Raw genomic sequence first — 13,653 nt, 5'->3', positions numbered from 1 at the left:
GTTAAAGCTGAAAATGAAGAGGAGCTTTTGAAGGTTCTTCAACAGCAAACATTTGTGTAACAGCAATAAACCTGGATTACATGGGAATCCAGGCACGTGGGAGACAATGGATTACATTTAATATGGATAGGGATGGGAATATAAAGCACTAAATGTATGCATCAAAACCAAGCCAATCATATAGTATACTGTATATATTTATAGTTTTTATTTGTCACATTTGGCAGAACACGTAGCACGTGTTCTAATTTTGTGTCCCCGCCAAGGTGAAAAAAATTACTCCAAAATCACACAAAATGACAGAAGAGTACGCTACACAACATTAAATGCACACAAAATGACTTAAAAAAAAAACATACTTAATTACATACATTGAACAAAGGCACATGGATTTTCTCCAAAACCACACAAGACAACTACAAGTATCCACAAAAATAACCAAAAAATACACCAAAATGACTCAAAAAACCCCACAAAATGCTATTTAAAATACACCAATCCATTGTTTTTTGCTGTGATAATGATCAGATCTGTCATTATTGGCCCCCACCATGATGAAAGCTGCCCATGTGTGCTCTAAAGTAACTCTAAAGAAACTAAATCCAAACAGTTGAGTTATTTATCGTTGTGTTTAAAAACAGATTCCGCATCTGTATCTTTTTAAAAACACGGGATAATAAATACATATACTGTATAATATCGTTACCAGCGTAGGCTAACGTTAGCTTTGGCTAATGCTAATGTACAGACGCAAACTGTTGATAAATAATAGCATGTTTGCTCTTCCAGGTAACCCAGTGTCTGCAGTGGTGACATGTAACCTGTTTGTGATTCCTGCTCTGAGGAAGATGCAAGGCATTCTGGATCCTAGACCCACCATTATTAAAGCCAGGGTAAGAAAATCACCAATCCACCACAATATTAGACACACTGTAATACAAGGATGTCCAACGACATTTAGTTCAGCTTGATCTCAAGTGGACCCGTCCAGGAAAACCCTGGGCTTTTAAAGAAAAAAGTGGACAAATATGATATTATTGTATCCTAGTTTTAATATTTTTACAACTAAACAACTTCATATGATCAGAAGCGGCTAAAGCTATAATAAAGACACACTAAACCTGGGTATAGAAGTCACCAGAGCATGTCAGTGCAACGTTTAACCCTCTGGGGCCGACGGACGCGCCGGCGTGTCCTGATCACATGATCGTTTTAAAGAGCCAATAGCGGCAAAGCGCAGCGTCCTAGGATCTCTGTTTAAACCTGTGTCGAAAGTGCGGATGTCAAACTACAAACCAGTCTTTAAATCATGTTGGTGGGCGGAGTTGATGTGAGCGTGTTTTTTTGTGACGATTTCTTGAGCTGTCCGTGCAGGAAGACACTGCAGAGCGCGTCTTAAACGAAAGCAAGTTCAAACAACATTGAAATGTCACATTATAGCTGTTTCCTATTGGTTGAGAAGAATAAGGCCATTGTCCAATCATAATGTCCACATATAACAGGAATTTTGTTTTCAAGCGACAGGTAAACAGAGACGGAGAAAGAGAGGGTGAGTTGAGAGATTTGAGATAATAGTGATTATTACTGTGATTTGACTGTTTAGTTAGTGTGTAGTGAGTGAGATTAGAGTGTAGTGTAGTGTCTAGTATATTAGTTTATTGTTTTATATCAACACAATGAGGCACAAATAATTTGCCTTTCCCTGTATTTGTGATTCATAATTTTTTGTAAATAGTTGTACAAAATCACCAGAGACATTGCTTCCATTTCACTGTAAATAGCTGTATATACATGTAACTGTTTTTTGATTCATCTGTATATAAGTTTTTGAAATATATAGTTTAGATTTGCGATACAAGCAATAATAATAATAATTCATTAAAAATGTTTGTGACTTTTATAGTAAAAATACCCAACTTTTTCCCACTCCCAGTTTTTATAGTTGTTTTAGATCCACTGTGTTAATACAGTATGCCGTATTAAAGAAAATACATCACAGTCATATTTGAGAGGTTCGCCTGAAAAAAATGATACCAAACATGCAAGGTTTATGGATTTTCTTTATGAAATATAAAGATAAAATCAAACACAATGAAAAAACAGCAAAAATGCCTTAATCCCCAGAGGGTTAAGGGAGAGTGAAGGTCTCTTAGGAGAGCTCTTCTTCTCTGCTTCATTGTCTACTACCAAACCTCAGAGTTGGAACTGTCGTCCCCTGCGGTCATAGATTCTTAATGGGTCACAACTGTTTTTATCCTCTTTCTATAAACAAGAGTTTTACATCTTTAACTTTTCCTGATTATTTAGAGCAGGGGTCACCAACGCGGTGCCCGCGGGCACCAGGTCGCCCGTAAGGACCAGATGAGTCGCCCGCTGGCCTGTTCTAAAAATAGCTCAAATAGCAGCACTTACCAGTGAGCTTTTATATATATATAGATTTATTTATTTAGCTATTCTTGTTTAAATCACACTTACATGTAACTTAGAAATGACAATACATATATATAAACACTTAAAATGTAAAGTGTTTTTTGTGTTTAATACATACTTGCCAACCCTCCCGATTTTCTTCTGATTTCTGCCCGACATTGTCCGGGCGGACCATCCTTCACTGAGCGTCGTTTCCAGCTGGACAATAATAACGATTAACGTTAGCGGACGCAGCGAATATGAGGAGAAGAGTTACCCCAAAAAATGTCAGAAAAAAGAAGGAAAACATATCATTTTCACGACGAATGGGAGGTAGAGTTTTTTTTTACCACTGTGAGAGGATCCTGCGTGTGTTTAATTTGCGGGGCAACTGTGGCAATAGCAAAGCGGCACAATGTGGAGAGACATTTCACTACGTGTCACACAAGCTACCATGCTAACTACCCACCGGGCAGCGCACTGCGCGCAGAAAAGGCCCGCGAGTTAAAGGCAGCTTTGTGCAAACAGCAGTCTTTTTTCACTAGACCGGTTAAAAACCCCCAAAAAGCAACCGAAGCCTCGTTTAGAGCTACGCAATTCTTGATGAAGAAAAAGAAGGCATTTACAGACGGGGAGGTTGTCAAAGAAGCAATGATGATAATTGCTAAAACTGTGCTTGAAGACGAGAAGTATGGAACCGATGTACTCTCCAGTCTCTCCGATGTTCAACTCGGGGCAACTACAATGGTAAGAAGAGTGTCGGCGATGTCTGGGAACTTAACCGACCAGCTGGACCGTGATCTGGCGAGGTGCCGGTGGTTCAGCATCCAGTGTGACGAGTCGGTGGACAGCAGCAGTACGGCGCAGCTGATGGTCTTTATCCGGATGGTGTTTGATGATTTCTCCACAAAAGAAGAACTTCTGACACTACTGCCCCTGAAGACAACTACGAGGGGAGTTGACATTTATAACGCAGTGAAGGAGTTTTTGGTGGAAAAAAAGGTGCCGCTGGAAAAGCTGGTATCAGTGACTACGGATGGGGCTCCTGCTATGATCGGCCGACACACAGGATTCGTTGCTCACTGTAAAGCTGACCCAGAGTTCCCAAACTTTCTGCAGTACCACTGCATCATACACCAGCAGGCCTTATGTGCAAAAGTGATCTGCTTTGAGCACGTAATGACTCCCGTCGTAAAGATCATAAACAGCATCCGCTCCAGAGCTAAACAGCACAGAACATTCAAGGTACTTTTGGAGGAGCTGTCAGCTGAATATGGTGACCTGCTACTACACACAGAAATCCGATGGCTCAGCAGGGGACGAATTTTGCAACGTTTTTTGTCACTTTTGGATGAAATCAAAGAGTTCATGCAGTCCAGAGGTGAGGACACCGTGCTGCTGGAGGACACTGAGTGGATACTTGACCTTGCATTTTTAACGGACATTACTGGAAAACTGAACAGTTTGAACTGTGAGCTGCAAGGCAAAGGTAAAACTGTCGCCTATATGATAAGTGCTTTAAATGCATTTAAAGCTAAGATGAACCTTTTCTCTGTGCATTTACAGAGAAAAAAAGTGCAGCACTTTCCCTCTGTGCAGATGGTGCTGAAAGACAATGCTTCTGCATCTGAGGCTTTTGACAAAGTTGCAGAAAAGTACTCTCAGGTCATAAACAGAGTTGGGCAAGAGTTTGAGAACAGGTTTTGTGACCTGGATCAGCTTGAGCCATGTGTGTCGTTCATTTCTAATCCTTTCATGAACGTGGACATATCATGCATTGCTGAGCAGTTAAGTGCAACATTCAGCCTGGATGCTGATCAGGTGGAGATTGAAATTGTAACACTGCAAAATGACCTCCACCTCAAAGCCCACCAGGCTGCACCAAACTTTTGGTGCCTTGTTGACACAGAAAAGTACAGTGGTGTATGCGCAGCAGCTATGAAGGTTGCAAGCCTGTTTGGTTCAACTTATCTTTGTGAATCAGCCTTTTCTGACATGAACTTCATCAAGAACAAACACAGAACACGCCTCACTGATGCACATCTGCAAGACTCACTCAGAGTTGCAGTGTCAAGTTACACACCAGAGTACAACACACTAGTTGACAGCATGCAATGCCAGGCTTCCCACTAACTGACAAAGAAACAGATAACAGATTTGGTGTCCAGTTCAAAGTGTGACATGATTTATTTAAAAATTTGAGAGTTGACTTTTGTATTTTACATGAGTTATTATTTGTACAAACATGGTGCAAAGTAATTCATGATTTGTTAAAAAAATGTTAGTGGCTAGCAAGGTAAAATGGGATAATGTGATTTCACAAGACTGTCTTAGAAGTGATCATTTGAAAATGTTCAATTTGAAAAATGTGCACTTAGAGAAAATATAATAAAGTGTTGCATATTGATATTTATCTGTTTCTGTATATATTTATTGTGAGAAATCATTGAGATGATCAGTGTTTCCACAAAGATAAATATTAATTATTAATAATAACATAGAGTTAAAGGTAAATTGAGCAAATTGGCTATTTCTGGCAATTTATTTAAGTGTGTACCAAACTGGTAGCCCTTCGCATCAATCAGTACCCAAGAAGTAGCTCTTGGTTTCAAAAAGGTTGGTGACCCCTGATTTAGAGCAACTAAAAGCAGCACAAGTTGTCATTTTGCCTGAAAAGGCTTCTAAATGATCTAAAAAGCTTCTAAATGATCTAAAAAGCTTCTAAATGATCTAAAAAGCTGCTAAATTATCTAAAAAGCTTCTAAATGATCTAAAAAGCTTCTAAATGATCTAAAAATCAGGGTGAACATTTCACTTCAATAGAAAACAATGGGATGCTTACAGGCAGTTGGGCCGTGTGACATCATCAGTCATGTGATTTCAAGATGGCAGAACACAGGCTCTGAAGTTAATAAAACCAATATGGTGCATAATAATGTGTTTTTAGGCATTGATCATGCTATACTTTAACGGCAAAGCACGGCAAATTCACATTTAACAGTTTAAAGACCAATAAGAACATTAAAATGAGCAATAAAAACATTTAAAAAGAGCAGTAAAACATTTAAAATAACGGCAAAAAACAATAATATGATTAAAAATATCCCTTTTATTCATATGCAGTAAAGAATATGAGAGCCTTTAATGCCTCCTAAAGATCTAAACACCATATTTCTCACACAATTGAAAGATATCAAGAAATATCTTTCAGTTCTTGTGTTTTCAACCAACAAATAAAGAACAATGGTGGTAACGTTGTGACATTAGATTCATGAATCAGTGTTCAGTGGGTCAGGTTATCTAATGTGTGTGTGTTTTCCAGCTTTCCTGTGATGTAAAGCTGGATCCCAGACCTGAGTACCACCGCTGCATTCTCACCTGGCACCACCAGGAGCCGCTGCCCTGGGCCCAAAGCACAGGTACTGAGCCACTAACCACTGTGCGCTGAGGCTGCACATTTAATCCAAATTTAAAGGAGACATATGCAATTTTTCACTCATCTCCATTTGTTCTAAGAACTCCAGAAATATAGTATTTGAGGTTTATTTTCCCAAACTTGCCTGTTTTCTAGACTTTTAGCCTCCGAAAAGTCACTTTCTGAGTAGTTCTGAAATGGGGCCGTTTAGGGCCTACTTATGCATATTCATGAGTGGGCGTGTCTATAGAGGCTCACTCACTTCATGTCTCGCTCTTTTACAGGGTAATCAGTGATCACCAAAGCAATTTTATTATTGCTATCCACACAATGTTATTGTTTTCAGCCAAAAAAAACCCCACATTACATTAAAACACATGGTTATTTAAGTGGCTATTGTTATTTTGAGTCTGTTTCAGCTTTTCAGGGTCCGTGCATTTCAGCAGCAGCAGTCATTCAAACTCTCACCAGTGTTAAACTGCTCAGTCACTTTCCCCTCCTCCTCTGCTCTTCTAACTACAGGAATAGTGAATTTAATGTAATAATCATTTGTTTTCTCCAACTGCTGCGTCAGATTGTGTCACAAACACGTCAGATCAGCAATACAAGGCAATATAAAAGGTTTGCTAATGCGCCGGACCACAGAGCGGAGTACACCTCAACATGAACAAATAGTGCCTACACTACGGTGCACGTTCACTGTGGAGGCGTGGCACCGGCAGCAGGAAAGTTCTGGATTTATTAGTTTTACCGGTAGCCATGACTCCTTCACTAGCAAGAAAAACAATGGCGGACTTTCCCAAAAGTTTTCATCAGGTTGGGGGTGGAGTCCATGGGTGGCGACACCAGCGAAGGGGATGGGATTTTCTTTACCAATTTCACTTGTGACATCACAAATGTGTAAAATTTGAAACGGAGCAATTTTCTCTGTATTGTAATACTCACAAAGACCACAAACAAACGACTGGATGGATTTATTTCATTATTTGTGAGCCGGTGGACAATCAAGTTACTTCATATGTGATCAAAAAACTGCAAAAGTGGATTTTTCATAATATGTCCCCTTTAAAGGTCCGATATTATGATCAACAAGTTTTTCTGGTCTCTACATCTATAAACAGGTCCTCCCTGAGCTTGCCAACTCCCAGAATGAGGAAAACAAGCGATTCTTGCATGGTCAGCCCACCCACTGGTAAAATGGCGCTCCTACAGGCTGTTCAGATGCAGCTCCTGTCGTGACTTAACCAAAACAGTCATTTTCATTGGCCAACCTCCTCTGAGAGGTGATAGGAGACACGAGACTCCGGTAACGCCATCAGCGATTTAAAACTAGAATGCCCGTTTACATCGCGTATTACGATAAAGTCGTCAGAAGCCAAAAATTCATTGAATACATAATTGTTTTCAGCAAACTCCACCACATTCTTGTTCTACAGCCTCCCAGGAACCTCTATGCAAATGTTCAACTGGATTTACTCTAGCATTTGTGAGTAGTTGGTAGAATATCCCTGTACAGTACTGTAAGTATTAGGTGTGTTTTTTGTAATTATGAAAAAATGCTAAAGTGAATCCAGTTGAACATTTGCATAGAGGTTCCTGGGAGGCTGTAAAACATTAATGTGGTGGAGTTTGCTGAAAACAATTTGACATTTGATGAATTTCTGCCTTCTGACGACTTTATCGTAATACGCGATGTAAATGGACGTTCTAGTTTTAAACCGCTGATGGTGTTACCACAGTGACATCCAAGAGGGGGGCATTCATCGCCGAGGTGAAGTTTGGTGTGTCCAGCGGACTATCACCTTGAATGGACTATTCCTGTAATCACTAGATGTGATGATGACAAAAGCGACTTAGCAGCTCCGGTAAACGTTTGAAGTGTTTGAACTCCTCTGCTGCTGTTGCTGCTGCTGTTGCTGCTGCTGTTGCTGCTGCTGTTGCTGCTGCTGCTGCTGCTGCTGCTGCTGCTGCTGCTGCTGCTGCTGCTGCTGCTGCTGCTGCTGCTGCTGCTCTGGCTCTGCAGACATACAGTGGGGCAAAAAAGTATTTAGTCAGCCACCAATTGTGCAAGTTCTCCCACTTAAAATGATGACAGAGGTCTGTAATTTTCATCATAGGTACACTTCAACTGTGAGAGACAGAATGTGAAAAAAAAATCCAGGAATTCACATTGTAGGATTTTTAAAGAATTTATTTGTAAATTATGGTGGAAAATAAGTATTTGGTCAATAACAAAAATTCAACTCAATACTTTGTAATATAACCTTTGTTGGCAATAACAGAGGTCAAACGATTACTATAGGTCTTTACCAGGTTTGCACACACAGTAGCTGGTATTTTGGCCCATTCCTCCATGCAGATCTTCTCGAGAGCAGTGATGTTTTGGGGCTGTCGCCGAGCAACACAGACTTTCAACTCCCTCCACAGATATTCTATGGGGTTGAGGTCTGGAGACTGGCTAGGCCACTCCAGGACTTTCAAATGCTTCTTACGGAGCCACTCCTTCGTTGCCCGGACGGTGTGTTTGGGATCATTGTCATGCTGGAAGACCCAGCCACGTTTCATCTTCAAAGCTCTCACTGATGGAAGCAGGTTTTGGCTCAAAATCTCACGATACATGGCCCCATTCATTCTTTCCTTAACACGGACCAGTCGTCCTGTCCCCTTAGCAGAAAAACAGCCCCAAAGCATGTTGTTTGCACCCCCATGCTTCACAGTAGGTATGGTGTTCTTGGGATGCAACTCAGTATTCTTCTTCCTCCAAACACGACGAGTTGAGTTTATACCAAAAAGTTCTATTTTGGTTTCATCTGACCAAATGACATTCTCCCAATCCTCTGCTGTATCATCCATGTGCTCTCTGGCAAACTTCAGACGGGCCTGGACATGCACTGGCTTCAGCAGCGGGACACGTCTGGCACTGCAGGATTTGATTCCCTGTCGGCGTAGTGTGTTACTGATGGTAACCTTTGTTACTTTGGTCCCAGCTCTCTGCAGGTCATTCACCAGGTCCCCCCGTGTGGTTCTGGGATTTTTGCTCACCGTTCTCATGATCATTTTGACCCCACGGGATGAGATATTGCGTGGAGCCCCAGATCGAGGGAGATTATCAGTGGTCTTGTATGTCTTCCATTTTCTGATAATTGCTCCCACAGTTGATTTTTTCACACCAAGCTGCTTACCTATTGTAGATTCACTCTTCCCAGTCTGGTGCAGGTCTACAATTCTTTTCCTGGTGTCCTTCGACAGCTCTTTGGTCTTGGCCATAGTGGAGTTTGGAGTCTGACTGTTTGAGGTTGTGGACAGGTGTCTTTTATACAGATAACCAGTTCAAACAGGTTCCATTAATACAGGTAACGAGTGGAGGACAGAAGAGCTTCTTAAAGAAGAAGTTACAGGTCTGTGAGAGCCAGAGCTCTTTCTTGTTTGAAGTGACCAAATACTTATTTTCCACCATAATTTACAAATAAATTCTTTAAAATTCCTACAATGTGAATTCCGGGATTTTTTTTTCACATTCTGTCTCTCACAGTTGAAGTTTACCTATGATGAAAATTACAGACCTCTGTCATCATTTTAAGTGGGAGAACTTGCACAATTGGTGGCTGACTAAATACTTTTTTGCCCTACTGTATAATGCTGGCGTGCAGCGCACACACTTCATGAAACACTGTTTTTCTGACTCACAATCACAATACTCCAGAAAACAGACGAGTTTGGGAAAATAAACCTCAAATGCTATCTTGTTGGAGTTCTTAGAACAAATGGCGATAGGTGGAAATAGCATAATATGAGACCCTTAATCCTGATCACGAGTGTGGCCTTCACAATTAAATTAAGCTGATCATCTGTGATTTGAATATTTAACTTTTTTTACTCTGCTGCATATCTAATCAGACACTTTCTCAACCACTGGGGCAAGCACATGATTAAGGCTCCATTGACTGACAAAGACGTCTAAAGACGTCAATTGTGTTTTTCATCTGGGGTTGCTAGGAGACAGTGTGACGAAGCTCTCCCGTGAATATCGAACTTGTACCATGATGTAGTGACCAACTGGTGACATGTAGGTGGCAGCAGCGCACCTTTGGATGAGAGATTAGCTGTGATGGGCAGAGCTCAGAGGGAGAGGAAAATAGTTTATGCGACAGAAAATGGTGCTACGAGAGTTGATGCAGCTCACAGCAGCGCACACTCGACCAGAGCATGTGTGCAACTAAGTGCACTATTTAGTGTCACAATCAAATAAGAGTTAACACTCGGCATGTCCAGGATGAGGAGGAAGTTGCGTGTGGGGAATATGACGGGGGGAGAGACTTGGAGGAACGCCAAAATACAGTAAACAAACCATTCATTTCTGACATAGATGGTAAAATGATAATAATTTTGCCACCAAAAGCCTGGTCTTAGTGTTGTTTTTATAGTTTTTTAGAAGGAAACCAATGTTGAGATGTCACTAAAGCAAAAAAATAAATAATAGCTTCAAAATCACTGACTTCAGAAAAAGCTTTTTGTCACAAGCTGCTAATTTGTGTGAAACTTGCCTCTAGTCAACTGCTGATTACGGTAGAATGATACAAGCTAGAAACAAAATTATTGTCTGAAAGTAGAGAGTCTAATCTTTCAGAATCAGGTTTCAGATTTCAGATTGTCATAGTATAAAATATTTTGAGTCTTCAGAGATCAGTGAAAATCATCTAAAACGCCTTTCAATATGGGGTTGGCTGCTCTGAAAATGGCTGGCAGTGAATGAGTTAAACGACCTTAATAACAAGCGGCTCAGCAGCTTCAGGTCACTCTGTAAACTAGAACCAATCATGTTGAGAGAAGAAAGTGGTGCTTTTTTTAACTGCTTCTTATTCAGAAAAAGCAACATGTTGACATGCTCTGAGGTCAGCCTGAGCTGTTAACCATAAGCCCCGCCCCTCTCTGCTTCAGCTGTGGGCTGTGATGAATGAAGTCAGTGAGACTCTCATGTCTAACCCGAGTCTGACTGAACCAGACGGATTGGGCCGGGTTTGGACACACATGTAGGTCACGTCAGCTGCGCACACACTTGTTCCGTGTGTGTTGCACTTGGGGCACACACACACACACACACAACCTGTGTGACTCTCAACAACAAGTTGACATGATAATACTTCGTTAACTTAAAGTGGAAGTAAGCAGCGGTCAAGAAACCTGGAGAGTTTTAGGGGGGTTTAAGGTCTGGAGGGCGCTCGTGTTGCACATGTTAACACGCTCCCATGAGTTGATTGATAAGTACCTAATTAGTTAGTATTAAGTGGCAATTGAAAATTGTCAAATACATTGTTCTCGTAGGAGTTATTATTTTTCTTTCGCAACTCTTTTGTCCTAGAACTCCTCCTAGGTTATTAATGACACGTATGACATCTCATAGGGACAATGTCTAGAATATACAGTCGACCTTTTTGGAGCCAAAAGGTCGAGGTCGCGTCAAGGGTAAAAAAATCAACATTTTCCATATCTTTATAAATATTTATCTTACAAGTTTGATGCTTACATTTATGAAAAGCTTATCTCAAGTGGAGTATTTTATTTTGTTGGACCAACGCTGTACGACCTACCAATAAAAAGATTGGTAGGGGTCAAAGTTCATGATGTCGGCAACAAATTAAGATAGAGTGCTCAGACTGGTACCATTGAACAACATTTCCTTTCAATGTGTGACCTTGACCTTTGTGCAAGGTCATATTTAAGGTCAAGGTCAGTCTTCTGTTTTTCCTGCTTTATTACTTTCAGTATAATTAGTAAAAAGTACTACATTAAGGGACATTACTCAACACCAAAATACACACAATAAGATGTCTTCACATGAACAATTCTTACAATTCAAAATGATTAGTTTTAACTAGTTTGCGATTACAGGTCTTTTCTAGTTGTTGTTGTGTACACTAGTTAAAATCACTGCTCCCCTGTTATTCAAAATGTAGATAAATATAAAAATGTAGATATAATCTATAGATGTGTACCCATAGACGCTCAGAGCCTGATTTTTTATTTGGCCCCAAATGAAAAAAAAAACAAAAGTCCGTTTCTCATTTATTTGCAAGTCAAATATTACGACGGTTGGAGGCACTGAACCATTGGCACATACCAATATATAGATGGGGCCTTTTACCCTGTACGCGTCACGGAGGGGCCAGGGGGCTACTCCTTCGTTAGTTCTCGTTGGATTCTAAATGCAGTTTAGTATGAATACTCTTAATGAATACTGTTAATGAATATGATGACCCCCCTATTTCCGGTCATTTTCAAATTTATGGGAACATATTCGTGTGATATATTGTTTCAAAGGTAATTCAACGTAGATTACGATTATGCCTCACACAATTTGATTTTTACTCGGTGGAACTCAGTCATTTGACTGAATTTTCTGGAACGTGGTACGTGCTATTCCGCACTGAGACATTCCTCGGGCCCGGCCATAGTTCATCTAAACTAATAGGATGAATAATCGTGACTAAAATATTGATCCAAATAATCGTGATTATCATTTTGGCCATAATCGTGCAGGCCTACTATGAGCACACACACACACACACACACACGCGTGTATTAACAGCTACCCCCCCTCCTGCAGGAAACCAGGTGTCCAGCAGGCTGATGTCCATGCGTAGCGCCAACGGGCTGCTGATGTTACCTCCTAAAACCGAGCAGTATGTGGAGCTGCACAAAGGGGAGGTGGTGGACGTCATGGTCATCGGACGGCTATGATGCAGGTACGCTGGGAGCGACTCCCTCCATCCGAGCGTGTCAACTCACTGAGCGGCTTCACTCTGTTTCTCCTCCGCAGACTTTAACGTCACGCGCTACCGATTCACCGTGGCAGCACCAGGACTTCTTGTCTGGATAGAAAAAAAAAACGGACAAAGGCAGGAAGTGATGCATGTCTACCTGGTGGCCAATAGCTGTGATGTCATATGCAACAGCCAATCGGAGCCAACGCAGGCTGATTCTTCATCAGTCTGTTCTGAGGAGGTCACTGTATTACAATGAAGAAAAAAAAGTGAAAAAATATATGAAAAATGAGATTTATTCTGTAATATTATTATTATTATCCTGATGATAATGATTATTAATATTCTTAATTAATATTCTATTATTATTATTATTATTATTATTATTATTGTTATTATTATTATTATTATCATGGTTCTGATTGAATATTCTCATCTTAGTAGTATTCATGTCCTCTATTCCCCTGTTCATTTTTCCCTGTAGATGTAGAGAAACTATAGAGCCTCCCTCGTCACCCTCCACCTTTTTCTCACCCTTTCTGTCACTGTTCGCCTCCATCTTTTTCTATGCCTCACCTCACCTCTGCTCTGGTGTCAGCCCTGCAGCGCCCACACATCCCCCCTAGAGCCAACCCCCCAACCCATCCCAGCTACTCCTAAACGCTGAATAATAGCAAAAGAGAAAAGTACATTTAAAAGAAGAAAAAAGAACAATAGCGTCACTAAAAAAGCCATTGAACCATTTCCTTCCTCGTGGCACGACAACGATTAAAATTCTTTGTGGATCTGTGGCCAATCAGAGGAGAGGGCATCGTTTAACCCTGCATTCAAGTGGTGTTACCAAAGTGTTAATCAGACACTGTAAGACTCCAACAACACGTATGGGATGTGTATGTTTTTTTTTGACTGTCTTCAGATCTATAAAATCTAGATCCGTATATGTATCATAAATTGGTCAACGTTTACTCTACCAAAGAGTTCTTCTACCAGGCATCGCTCCCTGTGTGTTGAGACGACAATCCGTAAAGGTAGCATTAGGTATCTCTATAGAAATGTATATATACCAGG

The 13,653-nt window shown here is 40.7% G+C and overlaps 1 protein-coding gene across 4 annotated transcripts in view; it reads left to right on the top strand.

Moving 5' to 3' along the window:
* Positions 1–13,256, top strand: part of LOC114456763 (gephyrin-like) — a 52,958-nt gene extending 39,702 nt beyond the window's left edge. For all 4 annotated transcript variants that reach the window (XM_028438735.1, XM_028438734.1, XM_028438733.1 and 1 more), the window contains 4 exons: positions 790–893; positions 5,732–5,828; positions 12,429–12,567; positions 12,642–13,256. In XM_028438735.1, coding sequence (XP_028294536.1) covers positions 790–893; positions 5,732–5,828; positions 12,429–12,562 — 335 coding nt within the window. In that variant the 3' untranslated portion in view covers positions 12,563–12,567; positions 12,642–13,256. The remainder of the gene's footprint in view (positions 1–789; positions 894–5,731; positions 5,829–12,428; positions 12,568–12,641) is intronic.
* Positions 13,257–13,653: the final 397 nt, after the last annotated feature.

This window comes from Gouania willdenowi, chromosome 22, assembly GCF_900634775.1.
Source record: "Gouania willdenowi chromosome 22, fGouWil2.1, whole genome shotgun sequence".
NCBI lineage: Eukaryota > Metazoa > Chordata > Actinopteri > Blenniiformes > Gobiesocidae > Gouania > Gouania willdenowi.
This window is presented reverse-complemented; position numbering and strand designations above follow the sequence as displayed.